We start from the raw sequence: 17,158 nt of genomic DNA on the forward strand, positions 1-17,158 counted from the left end.
ACAAACACAAACATACACACAAAATTCTAGCTTTCGCAACCAACAGTTGCCTCGTCAGGAAAGAGGGAAGGAGAGGGAAAGACGAAAGGATTTGGGTTTTAAGGGAGAGGGTAAGGAGTCATTCCAATCCCGGGAGCGGAAAGACTTACCTTAGGGGGAAAAAAGGACGGGTATACACTCGCACACAAACACATATCCATCCACACACATACAGACACAAGCAGACATATACAGAGGCAAAGGCTAAACTGGAATCTGAAGAGCAACCTACCAAAGTGCGGTCGATGCAGCTGTGAGATCGTTCTATCATGTACAAGCCAGCAAGATATGAAGCTGATTTTTACTCAGTATAATAATCCTTACTGCTTCATAGAAGCAACTTCTGATCCTGACTCAAAACACTGGAAAAAATTGAAGAAGAAGTGGAAGTTCATGAAGACAATAAAACCTGGAAGATAGTTCCTAGAACTAATAGTCAGAGAGGTATTGACTCAGAATGGTGGTTCTAGGTTTTATTTGATACAGATGGTAAGGTTATTTGGTACAAAGCACGGCTGTGTGCAAGAGGTTTCAAACAGGACTATGGTGTTAACTACAGTTAGACTTTTTCACCAGTGATAATATATGATTCACTCAGAGTTTTCTTGGTAATTGACACGTATAATGATCTAGAGATGGTATTGTCTGATGTTCGCACAGCATTTCTGTATGAAAGCCTTCAAGAAGCTTACATGCACATACCTGAGGGAGTGGTGGTTAAAATGGAGAAACCTGTAGTTTGCAAACTTGAAAAATCACTGTATGGACTTAAGCAAGCTCCTCGATGTTGGAACAAGAAATTTATAGACTTCCTTTCACATTATAGTTTTCAAGCAACTGATGCTGATCCATGTTTATTCAGTGGTGATGTTATCTTGTTAGCATTATTTGTAGATGATGGTCTTATTGCATCAAAGTCAATTGAAGGAATTCATAAAGTTGTTACATCACTAAAAGAAGTCTTTCAAATCACTGTTGGTGTAGGTCACTGGTTTGTTGGAGTGGAAATTGAGTGAGATCATGTGGGAAAGAAAATGTTAATATGTCAACACCAGTATATGAGAAGAATAACTGAGAAATTTGGAATATCTGAAGCAAAAGTGTTTCTGCTGGTCCACATGTAAGTCTGTTACCTAATGATGATGAGTTCAGTGGTGAAAAAATACCATATTGTGAAGCGGTTGGATCTCTTATGTTTTTATCAGTTATCTCTTGACCAGATATTTCATTTGCAGTGAACAGTGTGAGCAGATTTTTGCACAGCCTTACTAATGCACATTGACAAATAGTGAAAAAAAATTACAGGTACTTAACTGAAACACGAGATTATGGTATAGAATACTCAAACAGCAGGAGCAAAATGCAACTGGTTGGTGTATCTGATGCTGACTACGCAGGTGATCTTACATTGTGAAAGTCAACAACAGGATTTGTTTTCTTTTGGCTGGTGGCCCTGTAACCTGGACTTCTCAGAGGCAAAAGGTTGTTGCTCTAAGTACAACTGAATACGAATATTTAGCTGCTGCTGCTTCTAATAAGTTTGCAATATGACTGAGAAAATTACTAGGTGGTCTGGGAATCAAGTGTAAAGAACCAATTGCATTACAAGTCGACAACCACAGTGGAATCAAGTTGTCAAAAAATCCTGAATATCACAAAAGCACCAAACATATAGATATATGCTATCATTTGTTACATAAAAAGTGCACTGTAAAGAGACAGAAGTTGTTTAGGGGTGTACCAAAGAATAAATTGCTGATTTGTTGACCAAAGCATTAACCAAAGAATAATTTGCACTAAAAGCTCAATGTTGTTAATTGCTAAATGCAATCACTTAAACAGTGGGAGTGTTGGAAAGGTTTTCCATAATTGCATTTGCATGTATTTGCAGTTCTTGTTCTGTTTATGCTCACTTTCTAACCACTAGTGTATAGAGTTTATCTATGTGAGTGCATCTGTTTATCTTTGTCTTCTCTACAGTAGTATTCTCTTTATTGTGTCTGTCACATGTGAAAAGTTAGCCATTATAAAAAAGCCGATTATTTTAATTAATAAAATCAGTTCGTACTCAGCTTTATTAATCTCTCTAGGCAAACCTCCACTATCTGTATCAGTTATAAAGGAGTGACATCTCACTCAGACCCAGACCATTGTATAGATTTTTTACTAAACTATTTTATGCTGATTATATACTGTGGTTTAACCAATACACAAGGTTATCTAGCTTTTTGTTGAGAATTTAATATTGGTTGCTAATTTTGAATTTTCTGTGTCACACAGATATTGTGCAAAACTGGTTTTGAAGTAAATACAATAATGGATGACAATTATGCAGATGAATTGGAGCAATGGTTATATCCTTCCCAATACAATAACTATCTTAATAATGTTCATAAACATCCTTGTGTCATATTCTACTAATATTTATTTCAGACTTAAATAATGTATGTTTTTGTAGCAACATTGAGGTGATAAAAATTTGTCAAACAATAGGTGATGCACCAATAAATCAATCACCAGATCACAAAAGTTTATTAAATTTGTCAATGTGATCCTGATGCAATGCAGAGAAAAGAGAAACATCTCATTTTTAAGTGAAATTTAAAGTAATGACAATTGCAATTAGATCATATTAAAAGGAAGATGCTATCTGCTGCAAAAACATAGGCACATAGATCTCACAACTAAAATAAACTGCAGGTTTTGTGGCTAATTGTTCACTGCAATGAATGGCACTTTTTCTATTAAATGTGAAAATTATTCATTAAGTCTAGTGACGTTTAACTTCCAGTCTACATTGTACTGGATGAAAACCATGGAAGTTTTGTTTCTAGCTTGAATAGCTATTTATAATCCACTAAACATGTCATTATATGTATGTACCTAATTGTAACTACAAGAAAAGTAAATCATAGTGAATGTTAAGAAAATGCTGGTTTGTATTCTCTTCCATGATGAAAGAAAAAAGTGTTTGGAAAGCAAAGGTTACTCAAAGATTAACTTCAGAATTGAACTAGGATACTATGTGACGGAGAAGATACCAAGATAAAACAATAGTGAATTTTACATGTCTCCTTATTAATGCTGAAATAATTATTGGTGAGCACAAAACGACAACAGTCAGAAGAGAGATGTTCCCATTTGCTCTGTTCTGCTGTCTCTCCCTTGAACCAGAGTGTAGGTAACTTCACAGTTTAGCTCCTAGGCATCTTATTTCCTCTGTGGTTCTGTAAGCTAGCTTTTCTGTGACACTTTTCTATACCTATATTTGATTGCTATTTTGGTTATCATATTTCCTATAGAAACAAAAATTAAAAATTATATACACTGTGATCACTACAGTTTCCACTGTGATTCACTCACCAAGAATATCTGCCTGTGGCAACCATTTACTAACCATCACATTTGGTGGCTTGTTGGGTAGACTATCATCCTCCCACTTCCAGAGAACTTTCTGCCTCAGTTTTGAGAATGCTGCTAGAAAAGCTGCTCTTCTCTCTTCTGGCATGTCAGCACTTTTTAGATTTGACCCCATACTGAAATATATCACCCCTTCTTTTGCTCCATCAAGGTACTTCTGCAAATCCTTAAATTACATTTATCAAAATTAGAAACATGTTCTTGCATAATACTACATTTTGTTTCCTCAGTAATTACTATGCCACAAAAATTGAAGATGAATCTTTTTAATTATATAAACTACAAAATATGTTTGATATTTTCTATATGTAATAGCGACAATAAGACACGTGCATTGGCCATCATTCCATGATAAAACAACCAGTTTCATTGATTCTCTGCTAGATGCATGAATGTTTGGAGAAAGAGGAAATATTAATACAGTGAATAGTGTACCAGACAAGGACTCATTTAGTCCAGTACTTGATACATACCTATGTCACAAACATAATTATGTCATGTATTTACTGTCAGTTTTTTATTATTCAAATCCATTATTGTAATAAGGGACAAAATTGATTAGATTTGAAAAATATATTAATTTTTTTGTAAAAACGGCATGTCTCTCTTTAAAAAAAAAAAAAAAAAAAAAAAAAAAACAGCCTGAACTTATTCATATTCAAAAGCATATTTTAAGTATCCCCCCTCCATGAACCATGGACCTTGCTGTTGGTGGGGAGGCTTGCGTGCCTCAGCGATACAGATAGCCGTACCGTAGGCGCAACCACAATGGAGGGGTATCTTTTGAGAGACCAGACAAACATGTGGTTCCTGATGAGGGGCAGCAGCCTTTTCAGTAGTTGCAGGGGCAACAGTCTGGATGATTGACTGATCTCGCCTTGTAACAATAACTAAAAAGGCCTTGCTGTGCTGGTACTGCGAACGGCTGAAAGCAAGGGGAAACTACAGCCGTAATTTTTCCTGAGCGCATGCAGCTTTACTGTATGGTTAAATGATGATGGCATCCTCTTGGGTAAAATATTCCGGAGGTAAAATAGACCCCTTTCGATCTCCGGGCGGCAACTACTCAGGAGGATGTTGTTATCAGAACTGGCGTTCTACGGATTGGAGCATGGAATGTTGGATCCCTTAATCGGGCAGGTAGGTTAGAAAATTTGAAAAGGGAAATGGATAGGTTAAAGTTAGATAAAGTGGAAATTCGTGAAGTTCAGTGTCAGGAGGAACAAGACTTCTGGTCAGGTGAATACAGGGTTATACATACAAAATCAAATATGGGTAATGCAGGAGTAGGTTTAATAATGAACAGGAAAATGGAAAGCAGATAAGCTACTACAAACAGCATAGTGAACACATTATTGTGACCAAGATAGATACAAAGCCCACGCCTACCACAGTAGTACAAGTTTATATGCCAACTAGCTCCGCATATGATGAAGAGATTGATGAAATGTATGATGAGATAAAAGAATTATTCAGATAGTGAAGGGGGATGAAAATTGAATACTCATCGGTGACTGGAACTCGACAGTAGGAAAAGGAAGAGAAGGAAACGTAGTAGGTGAATATGGAATGGGAGTAAGGAACGAAATAGGAAGCCACCTGGTAGAGTTTTGCACAGAGCATAACTAAATCATAGCTAACACTTGGTTCAAGACCATAAAAGAATGTTGTATACATGGAAGAAGCCTGGAGATACTGGAAGGTCTCAGATAGATTATGTAATGGTAAGACAGAGATCCAGGAACCAGGTTTTAAATTGTAAGACATTTCCAGGGGCAGATGTGGACTCTGACCTCAATCTATTGGTTATGAACTGTAGATTACAACTGAAGAAACTGCAAAAAGGTGGGAATTTAAGAAGATGGGACCTGGATAAACTGGCTGAACCAGAGGTTGTACACAGTTTCAGGGAGAGCATAAGGGAACAATTGACAAGAACGGGGGAAAGAAATACAGTAGAAGAAGAGTGGGTAGCTTTGAGTGATGAAGTAATGAAGGGTGAAGGCAGCAGAGGATCAAGTAGGTAAAAAGACGAGGACTAGTAGAAATCCTTGGGTGACAGAAGAAATACTGAATTTAATTGATGAAAAGAGAGAAAATATAAAAATGCAGTACATGAAGCAGGCAAGAAGGAATACAAACATCTCAAAAATGAGATCGACAGGAAGTGCAAAATGGCTAAGCAGGGATGGCTAGAGGACAAATGTAAGGATGTAGAGGCTTATCTCACTAGGGGTAAGATAGATACTGCCTACAGGAAAAATAAAGCGCCTTTGGAGAAAAGAGAACCACTTGCATGAATATCAAGAGCTCAGATGGATCCCAGTTCTAAGCAAAGAAGGGAAAGCAGAAAGATGGAAGGAGTATATAGAGGGTCTATACAAGGGCGATGTTCTTGAGGACTATATTATAGAAATGGAAGAGAATATAGATGCAGATGGAATAGGAGATGTGATACTGCATGAAGAGTTTGACAGAGCACTGAAAGACCTAAGTTGAAACAAGGCCCCAGGAGTAGACAACATTCCATTAGAACAACCGACAGTCTTTGGAGAGCCAGGCCTAACAAAACTCTACCATTTAGTGAGCAAGATGCACGAGACAGGCGAAATACCCTCAGACTTCAAGAAGAATATAACAATCCCAATCCCAAAGAAAGCAGGTGTTGACATATGTGAAAATTACCGAACTATCAGTTTATAAGCCACAGCTGCAAAATACTAACACAAATTCTTTACGGACAAATGGAAAAGTGGTAGAAGCCAACCTTGGGGAAGATCAGTTTGGATTCCGTAGAAATGTTGGAACACTTGAGGCAATACTGACCCTACGACTTATCTTAGAAAATAGGTTAAGGAAAGGTAAACCTACATTTATAGCATTTGTAGACTTAGAGAAAGCTTTTGACAATGTTGTCTAGAATACTCTCTTTCAAATTCTGAAGTTGGCAGGGGTATAACACAGAAACCAGATGGCTGTTATAAGAAGCGAGGAGCATGAAAGGGAAGCAGTGATTGGGAAGGGAGTGAGACAGGGTTGTAGCCTATCCCCGATGTTATTCAATCTGTATATTGAGTAAGCAGTGAAGGAAACAAAAGAAAAATTCAGAGTAGGAATTAAAATCCATGGAGAAGAAATAAAAACTTTGAGGTTTGTCAATGACATTGTAATTCTGTCAGAGACAGCAAAGGACCTCGAAGAGCAGCTGAACAGAATGGACAGTGTCTTGAAAGGAGGATATAAGATGAACATCAACAAAAGCAAAACGAGGATAATGAAATGCAGTCAAATTAAATTGGGTGATGCTGCAGAAATTAGTTTAGGAAATGAGATGCTAAAAGTAGTAAATGAATTTTGCTATTTGGGGAGCAAAATAACTAATGATGGTCGATATAGAGAGGATATAAAATGTAGACTGGCAATGGCAAGGAAAGCGTTTCTGAAGAAGAGAAATTTGTTAACACCAAGTATAGATTTAAATGTCAGGAAGTCGTTTCCGAAAGTATCTGTATGGAGTGTAGCCATGTATGGAAGAGAAACGTGGACGATAAATAGTTTAGACAAGAAGAGAACAGAATCTTTTGAAATGTGGTGCTACAGAAGAATGCTGAAGATTAGATGGGTCAATCACATAACTAATGAGGAGGTATTGAATAGAAATGGAGAGAAGAGAAATTTGTGGCACAACTTGACTAGAAGAAAGGATCTGTTGGTAGGTCATATTCTGAGGCATCATGGTTTACCAATTTAGTATTGGAGGGCAGCATGGAGGGTAAAAACCATAGAGGGAGACCAAGAGGCATGGTAAAAAAATTTCTGTTTTGAAGAGCGCGCCACAGCGCGTTGTGTGAAGCAGTCGCCCTCCATTTCTGGCAGTGGCGCTGCTGTGGCAATCGCAGCTTTGGTGTCTCCCTCTGGTGGGAAAGGGGAAAGGTTGCCTCTTCACTTGCATTTAAGGGGCGCTATGAGCTCGCCAGTTGGTCAGTCTGGGGTCAGTCTCTCGTCCCCAGCTTGCTAGTCTGTCTCTCGTCCGAATTTGTGGCACAGTGAGAGAACTCAATGAGAGGTCACCTGGTTGGGGGCTGAGTTCCTGCATCTGAGTCTGTGCATTAGGCTGCCAGTCTGCACGAGTTGCTCAGGCAACGGTCATTTGCAGTTGGATCAATTGGTTGGTCGGTCACGCATTGAGACACAAGATGACTTGTCCACCTTGAGTGTCGGCTCATGTGAGGTTGCCACGTGAGTTCTGTGGGCCGCGCCGTATTTCGAGGGGTAGTGGCTTCGTGGCCGTCACGAGAGCAACAGGAGTCAACCCACGACATCGGTCTGGCCGGTGCGAGCTGTGACGCCGTGAGACAACAGATTGGTACGCCTTCCTGCGTCTGTTGAAGCGGCTGGCAGTGGACGGTTCGGGAGAGCGTTTTGGGGGTGCTGTGCCAGGTCTTCACCAGAAATCGCAGTTTATTAGAAGTTAAGTGACTGGTGATATGTTGTTTCATTTACTTATTAAATTCTACTTGTTTTCTTGGTGAGGTCACCAGCCGCTTTGTTTTGGAGTCCTCCCACCATTCTTCTCCATTTGCCGACCCACGGGAAGGTGGTTATTTATGAATTGGGTGGTCCATTTTTCCCTTGTGGAGTAGGGGCGGGTTAGAGCAACCTGCAGTTCGGGTTGTTTGGTAATCTTCCTATCAATCTGCCATATGTTAATAGTCGCCTCTGCCATGTTTGTCGGATTTGGTGTGTTAACGAATTTATTGCTTCAAATGTAACGGCGTAATTCCTTAAATCTGTTTTTATCTTGCCTATCATCTTGAGAGGTGGTAGATGTGTACTGTAGAGCATGTTTGGCCAACCTTGTATAATTTTATGTAAGATTGCATTTCATGGGCTTTTATTTAAATGGTCATTTTAGTATATAAAGTTGCCACCCTTCCACCGTAAGACTTTTCTTAGTAGTTAAAATCAAGTTGCACCTTCGAATCTTTTAATTTTAGTGTTTTGTACCATTTCCATCCCTCCTATGGGGTACATAGTTTGTGTGCTTGTGTGAATTGTTAAAAACTTCTACTTTAAGGTAATCTGGTGTGTTGCAGATTTGCACCTATGTAGTCTTTCAGAGGTTGTTGTGAGTGGTTGTGACTACGGCTGTGTCAAAAGGGAGCAGCAAGGTTCTCAGCCCGAAAGCTCATACACTCAAAAATTTGTTTCTTTTTGCCTCTGAATAAATTGTAACTTGATGTTTAGAGGGAGCTTTCTGCTTATAATTTTAGATCTGTTTTAAAAAAAAAAAAAAAAAAAAAAAAAAAAAAGAAAGCTTTTAGAAATAAAATTCCCCTCTGTTGAAAGCAATTCCATTTTGGTTTCATCAGTTAGTCCCTGGCAACTACTTCCACACTCACATAGTCTGATTAAATGTGTTAATGTTCTTGAAGAATTTCTAGTAAATAAAGTAAAGTCTTCAGAAAAAGTTTTCAAAGTAAATTTACAGTTCATTACTGGTAGCAGAGCGTGGTTAGCGTTCTTGCTACTACTCTTTTAGTAACTGATGGAATTATAGTTCTAATTATTTTATAATTTAGTAATATTTCGCTTGGCCAAGTGACTGTTTAGCTGCATGTTTCAGGTTGTCATGGCAGCCAAAGAATGTCCAGGATTCGGCCTGTTGTGCAAAAATCAAATCTTATATGAGTTGCACGTTCATAATATAAACAAACAAGGCACTGTTCCTGAGTTGCTTGCAGATTTAAAAGATGCCTTGCTCAGTCTAGTCCAAATTTCACCAGAAGTTATTGGTTCCTTTCTGACAGCCATGGCAGTGGCGGCAGGAGAGGTCAGTGAGTTCCAACAAAATTTAGACTGGTTTTGTGTTGATCAACCGAGTCGCAAGCAATTAGCTAGACTACGCGTGCATTTGGTGCACGTGTTTAACCGGGTCTCTTATTTAGAACAACTTGCTGTATGATTTATAACAACTTGCTGTAAATAAGGCTGATCGTAAGGAAGTGGTTGAGTTGCAGTGAAAGGTGGCTATTTAGCAGATTAGGTTAACTGGGTTAGAGTCTAGCTCCGAAGAATCTAGTGGGCAGGTCCAAGTCGATCTGGCATGAACAGGAAGCAAACTAAGTAACCCAAATTGCGGAATTGAACATAACTTGGAGTTTTTTGCAAAGCTAGCTAATCCGATTGCACTTCTGTTAAAGGATGTAGGGGAATTAAGTATGGAATCGTTGGAAAAGATACAGGAAATTCTGTGGTTACTGGTTTCTTTTGAGCAGCATTCCTTTGCTTTTCGAATATCACATTCCACCCTGTTAGCTCTGCTGTACCCGTTAGCAAAGGGGAAGTGTAACGAATTAATTTCTAGAGCTCTTTCGGAGGGGTTCTTGTTACGACAACTTAGACAACTAATAATCGCTGAGAGACTCACAGAGGGTTTTAGGAAACATCTAGAATGTCAGTATATTTGGAAGGTGCAGGCCGCTAGTGAAGATTTGTCGACGTATGTGGAAAGGGTAAGAGTGGCTTCACAGGCCTTGCTAAGTGATTTGTCAGAAGAACAATTAATTGCAGTAGTTTTGGTAGGGATGGCGGCTGCTGACAAAATAAATTTTATTTTCAAGTCACCCCCGAAGACCTGGGAAGAACTCTCTGTTGTTATTACTTCTGCATCTGCGCCAAAGTTAAGCTAGGACCCTAGGAATGTTAGTGTGTTGAGACAAGTGAAGGAAAATTTTGGAGTGGAGAGAGATCGGCCCAGTAGTAATTATCAAGGCATACACAGGAAATGTTTTGATGTGGGGCTAGTATGCATTTGGTTAGGAGTTGTCCGGTTTTAGTTGGTGCAAGAGGTACTAAGGGACATAAGGGCAGGCGGCACGTTTCCAGGAGTAACTTATTGTTTAGTGAGAGGCGTGCTGTAGTTGCTGATTCCCGGTTGTGTCGACCTTATGTCTGTCTGAGTTTGAATCAGGAACCCCTCTGCGCCTTATTGGATACGGGTAGCACTCATTCCTTGCTTAATGAGGCTTGGGTTCTGGAATTTGGCAGTCTTACCAGGTCAAACCTGAAAAGCTCCCGCTTCGGAGATGTCGTATGGCCAATGGTCAGGTGTTGCTTCTGGCGGGGTGGGTTAAGGGTAGTGTATCGGTAGGACGGTTCTCCTGGCCAATGACCTTTGCTATCATTGCTAACCTGCTGCTAAATATGGTGCTGGGTTGTGATTTCATTTCTAAAACTCAACTTGTTCTAGATTATTCAGGGGGTAAGTTTTTTTTTTTTAAGTTTGCGCCAAGTCAGAAGTTCGGATTTTGTGAATGTCGAGCGGCAGTGTCATCCATGCCTTCTTCCTTGTCGGTCACTACTATCGATAATGTCAGTCTTGATCATCTTTCCCCCGAGTCAGGTTCAACAGGCCCATCAGTTACTGGAGGCTTTCCCTGACTTATTTTGCGATAAACTTGGAGTAACGAATAAATTAGAATATCATATTCGTTTGACTGACAATATTCCAGTTGGGCAGTCCCCATATCGTCTCTCACCACCTAAGATGAGAGTGTTGCGGGAAAAGGTACAGAAGATGTTAAATCAAGGGGTTACTCGTCCCTCGACTTCTATGTATGCCTCTCCGATATTCTTGGTGCCGAAGGATCAGGGTAGCGATTTCAGGGCGGTGGACGATTACTGTCATTTGAATGAGAAGGGGGTGTTGGAGTCAGTTCCATTGCCTGATCTACACAATTCCTTTACTTGGTTTTCAGGCTCGGCTTGGTTCACCGTTCTTGACTTAAATCAAGCTTATTATCAGATTCCGTTGACCGAGGAGTGTAAACATGTTACAACGTTTTGCACCGATTGGAATCTATTCGAATTTGACCGGGTCTCATTTGGGCTGGCTACTGGAGCTGCTGTGTTGATTCGTTTATTAGATAGTATACTGGGTGAATTTAAATTGTGTTTTGTTTGTAACTATTTGGATGACCTTGTGATATATAGTAAATCATTTGAAGAGCATTTGAGTCATTTACATTAAGTATTTAATAAGCTTCAGCAGGCTGGTTTAACCGTTAAACTCTCGAAGGTTACCCTTGCGAGGCCACAGATTTCCTTTCCAGGCTATATTGTTTCAGGCAATGGGGTTCACATCGATCAAGAGCGCACTAAAAGCCCACCTCCTACTGATAAGTGGGTTGTCACTAAGTTTAACTGTAATAATTTTGTAGATTTTATAATGAATAAAGAATCAAATAGTAAAAGTACTGTATAGAATAACAACAATATTATGAAAAGGATAGATTGCCACCCACTATATAGAGGAGACAGCAAGTTGCAGACGGGCACACTGAAAAGGCAACTATAACTGTCAATACAACACAGGTCATAAAATCAATACTATACGGAGACCTCCTGTTTCTCACTGGGCTCACCAACTACCTCAAAACAAGTCAAGTACCACTAAGGCAGCCATTGGCAGTTTGTTGCACCCAGGGATAGTGTGGTCTACAGCCACTGAATAGGTTTCCCTCATTCATCTGGTGCTGAAAACAGATGGTTCCTATAGGTCATGTGGGGATTACTGGGCTTCTCATATGTTCCTAAACAGATACCCAACACCCACCATTCATTCAGGATTTCACCCTCGCATTACTCGGTACATCGGTTTTGTGTTCTTCAATTCAGAAGGCATTCTTAAAGATTCCTGTGGTCCCTGATGACACACCTAAAACAACAATTATTACACCACTTGAGGCATATGCGAAGGGGGAAGGGGGAATTTTGAAGATAGCAACGGAATGTGAGAAAGAACTTAAAAATTTAAAATTAAGTAGTTGTAGGTCATTAGGGAGGAAAAATAAATAAGGAATGTATGCAAAGACATCTATAGAAACCATAATTGTGACAATAGTAGGAGACTGGTAAAGAGATGTTTATGGAAAAAAGAGAAGAAGAGGTTAACCTACACCACAAAATGTACACGGGGATACTTTTCAGAATAATTAGTGTTGAGAGTGATAACTGGATATTGTGTTGGCCAGTGCAGTTTATTGATCTCTTAATAAAATCTGGAGTGGTACATGAAAGTTTTAGTCATTATCGGGCTCTAAAATTCATTTCAAATCTGGGCAGTTTATACTTCTATGACATTGCCATGTGGACAAGGAAAAAAGTTAGTTAACATGAAATAGATCCCAAAGAGTAAGAGTAAGCAACCAAACATGTAAGGGGTATATATGCAGAATATTATATCAAGGAAACAAATGGCTCTTATGGCTGTAGATATTTATGGACTAGTACGAAAAAGTAAAAGGAGTTTCTGCTATATTTTTGTAATGGCAGATCTGTTTCCAAAATTTATAAAATTGTGTCCTCTCAAGAAAACATCAAGCAAAAACATCATGTCAAAAATTGCAAGAGATTTCCCAAATGTTGAGATATCCTTTCTGATAGTAAGACTGATTTCACCCAAAAAACCTTGGAAAAACAGTATAGCAGAGGATAAAGTAAATCACATATTAATTCTGGCATAACAATTCTTTAAGTAATCCTGCTGACAGGTTTATGAGGGAAATCAGGAGATTATGTATAACATACGGCAGCAAAAACCGTTCAGCTGGATTGAATGTATAAATAGAATGAAAAATGTGTTTTCACACCCATCTTCTGCAGCAGCTGCAGAAGAATTACACCAGACGAATTTCACTTTTATTTATAAAGCATCTTCTGTGACTATTCCAAATGAAGTTGAGAAACGTGTGACGAAGCATGCCATCTGCCTCCTTAAATTCTTTTTTTCAGTTTTGACTAATTACCATTAACGTATGTGAGTATAAACTGTATTTTCATAAAAGAGAAAGGCTGGCCCTCAGTTTTAAAGAATATAACATTAGATATAATTTTGTGCTGAGTTTTATGTATGTAATTGATTTTCTAATTTATTTTAACTATTCCTTAGTATATTTTGTTGTAGGGTGAATTCAGTAATTGTTTCATAACTTAAATTCTATTGTTGACTTATTAACAAATATAAGTTTTATAACAATTATGATCGTTTGGAAGACAAAACACTAGCATTTTTTAAGTATTTATTTGGCTCTATTCGAAAACATGTTAGCTAAGCCAGCCCGTAATTAATTCTGAAGTACAGTAATTACAGATTTGTCAAAAGTATTGTTTGCATAACGATATTTGTAATTACATGATTTAAACAAATAATTTGATCTAACTCTTGCAGTAGAAGGAACTGTTAAAAAGAACCAATTTTTCGATGTATACAGTTAATTTAATGACTTAAGTTTTACTTGTAATTTCAAACATTCAAACAATGTGTAGTTTCAGTACCTATTATTGTGAGAATATATAATGCCCACATTTTTGGTCCCGAGATAGTCAGTCCACGGCCGAGTTTCAGACGAGGAACCTGTGTTGGTTAGAATGACAGCAGTGCATCAACTTAACAGTGAAATAAGTGTTACGCCAATAGCCCGCATGTTAAACCAATGACAGTGTTTGCTCCATAAGTACCTGATTATTCCAAAAGAACTGTGGACTATGCGGTTATGTTTTTTACTGCTCATGGAAGTTCAACAGTAACCTATTGTAGCAATATGTGGATGTTCACCTGCAACCTATTAATGAAGGTTATGGAAAGTTAAAACAATAGTGAACTGGCCATATAACTGTGTAATATTGGGGGTTGTGAACAGTAAAAGAAAAAGACTGATGTATGTGTCGGATACATCATTTACAGTAGATAGTAGCTGTTTTTCCATAGCCCATTTTTTCAGCCAGTACGTTGCCACTGAGCACAACAAATGAAGAAACAAAGCAGGTGAGTGTCATCACAAACACCCTGAAAGGCAATGAACATACAATAGAAAACAATGAAAAAGGAAAACTGCTACAAACAAATCCCAGTGAACCTTCCCTCTCATGCCACCCAAAGCTACACAAGAAAGATCTCCCTCTCAGAGGTATTGTGAATTACAGAAACAATACCACTTACCCACTTGCAAGATACATGTTGAAAATCTTAACAAAAAGCTACAAATTACTAGAGGACAAGGCTAAAAGAAACACCACACAATTGATTCAGTGCATAAAAGACATAAAACCACAAATACACATACAGAATATCCTATATTTTCAAAAAACAAGGCAAAAAATAGCACACCAAACGAACTTAATTCAGAAATACTTCCCAAAAACAATAGGAAAAACTGATCTGTATCAACAAATCAGGAATAACTGGAATGCAATACATGTGATGAAAGACACACAGATCAAACCAGGACAACATTTGACACCAGATACAAAGAACACGTAAGAGCATGGAAGCATAGGACAAATCATTCAAGCTTTGCAGAACACTTACACCAACACCAACATAAAATTACAACCAGAGACACAGACATGAAAATCATAACAATAAACAACAATAAAAACACCTCCTCACATTACAAGAAAACTACCACATCCATAAAACCATAACAGAAAAGAAACAATTCATAAATGACTAGACCAACTTGGCAAACCACATTCTCTTTAAACTGATTGACCACTTAGTATAACATTGAGGAGGATTACTGGGTTGGTTGCACCAATAATCACACCCAACATACAAGGATTACAAAGAACAGAACTCGCATGGCGAAACAGCCAAAGATGAATTCATGTCAATGTTGGTGTCGATTTCATCTGCACCACGTAGTGTCCCGTCCCCCCCCCCCCCCCCCCCTGCAGTACGGAGTACTCTTGACAGGCTGGGGAGGGGGGGTGACAATGGCGTCAGCAGGGGTAGTCCGTGGGAGCCGGACCACGGTCAGCTCAACAACGTTGTCGGGGAGCTGTGTGGGTAGTGTCGTGAAGGAAGGTTCGGTCACCGAACCTGGAAGTCGTTGAAGCTAGCCAGGCGTGCTGCTCATGAGGCGACAGGTAGGCCGGTGGTTTGCACGTGGAACGGAGCGACGACAATGCGGGAAGGAAACACATTTCACCAAGTGGCCGGGAATTGCGGAGGTTGTGTCATGAGCACTGGATGAAGAGAAACACACGACAAACAGTGTATAATCACGCAGTATTATTGAGATGTCGTGGATTATGTCCGGGCGGACAGGCACAAACACCTTGAGGGAGGGCACGTTCAAGATGGAGGGGCGTGAAAACCTCGACAGGGTGAGGAAGGTGACAGTGGAGAGGTCGAAGGGACTGGCGAAGGGCCTGGCGGCGAGGGTGTGATCGTAGGTAAGCTCGAGGTGGGGAGCATGTGGTCATTCGACAGAGTGTGTGAAACTGGCATGGAGGGTGAGGTCGGAGGAGAACTCAACAATTGGAGCTGGAGGTCACTCGACAGAGTGTGTGAAACTGGCATAGAGGGTGAGGTTGGAGGAGAGCTCGACGATTGGAGCTGGAAGTCACTCGATCGAGTGTGGAAGTCTGACGTGGAGGGGTTAGTCGGAGCGTCGTGAGCCGCGACAGTGAGTGGCATGGTCGTGGCCTCTCTCTGTCGAGAGAGACTGTAACAGCTGAATCTTTCATCTGGATGTCATAGTTGTTGGCTGAGCGCTGGAGAACTCGGTACGGGCCGGTATATGGAGGTTGGAGGGGAGCACGGACAGTGTCATCTCGGAGCTTGACGTACTCACAATTGTTGAGAGATTTTGGGACGTGAACCTTAGGGCGGGAATGGCTGGCGGGCAAATGGATATGGAGGTTGATAAAGTGGCATCTGACGTGGTCCACGAAGGAAGGTAAGTCAGACTGAGGGAGAGAAGCGGAAGGGCCCACAAGTTTGCCAGGGAGAACAATGTTCTGGCCGTATACGAACTTCACTATTGTGCCTTTGAGGGCTTCCTTATAGATTGCACGAATGCCGAGTAGCACAAGGAGAAGGGCCTCCATCCACAGAGAGTCGTGGCATCAGAGTGCCGCCTTGAAAGTGCGGTGCCAGCGCTCGACTAGCCCGTTACTTTGCAGGTGATATGCTGTGGTATGGATGCGCCGGATGCCGCAAATCCCGTTGAACAGGGCCGATTCAAATTGTCTGCCCTGGTCAGTCGTGATGATAGCTGGACAACCGAAACGCAATACCCATGACTCGACAAAAGCTCGAGCAACAGTTTCTGGCGTAATATTGGGGAGGGGGACAACCTCGACCCAGCGAGTTGTTCGGTCGATATACGAGAGAACGTTCGAAAGCCGTTAGAGGGGGAGAGAGGGCCGACAATTTCAATATGAATATGCTGGAAACGCCCAGGAGGGATCGAAAAGGCGCCGAGTGGGGGGGGGGGGGGTGGGAGGGGAGGTGATGTGTGCTTGTGTACTTTGCAGCATTGGCATGCGACGCAGCAGCGTGCCCATTGCTGGCAGTCCTTGTTGACATTTCTTCACACAAAGTGCTCTGCTACGAGGTGGACAGACGCATGAACACCGGGGTGGGCTAACTTATGCAATGTGTTGAAGACAGCTCGATGGAGTGTGGTTGGGATGAGGGGGTGTAACGTTCCTGTACTGTCGCCACTCCAGATCTCAGCAGAAATGCCAGGGAAGGTGGTGCGGACGAAGTGTGGTGAAGAAGTAGAGTCTGAAATCAGGTTCTGTGTTTCCTCGTCGGCGGGTTGGAGGTTAGACAGTTCAGAGAGGTCTAACAGTGAATGGACGGCGTCGACTGGTGAGAAAGGAAATCAGCAACTATATTGTCAGC

The 17,158-nt window shown here is 40.5% G+C and overlaps 1 protein-coding gene across 1 annotated transcript in view; it reads right to left on the bottom strand.

The window, feature by feature from the left end:
* LOC126100613 (UDP-glycosyltransferase UGT5-like) overlaps positions 1-17,158 on the bottom strand; it is a 95,116-nt gene that overhangs the window by 14,038 nt on the left and 63,920 nt on the right. The window contains exon 4 of the mRNA XM_049911239.1: positions 3,403-3,625. Coding sequence (XP_049767196.1) covers positions 3,403-3,625 — 223 coding nt within the window. The remainder of the gene's footprint in view (positions 1-3,402; positions 3,626-17,158) is intronic.

The sequence above is a fragment of the Schistocerca cancellata genome, chromosome 9 (assembly GCF_023864275.1).
Source record: "Schistocerca cancellata isolate TAMUIC-IGC-003103 chromosome 9, iqSchCanc2.1, whole genome shotgun sequence".
NCBI lineage: Eukaryota > Metazoa > Arthropoda > Insecta > Orthoptera > Acrididae > Schistocerca > Schistocerca cancellata.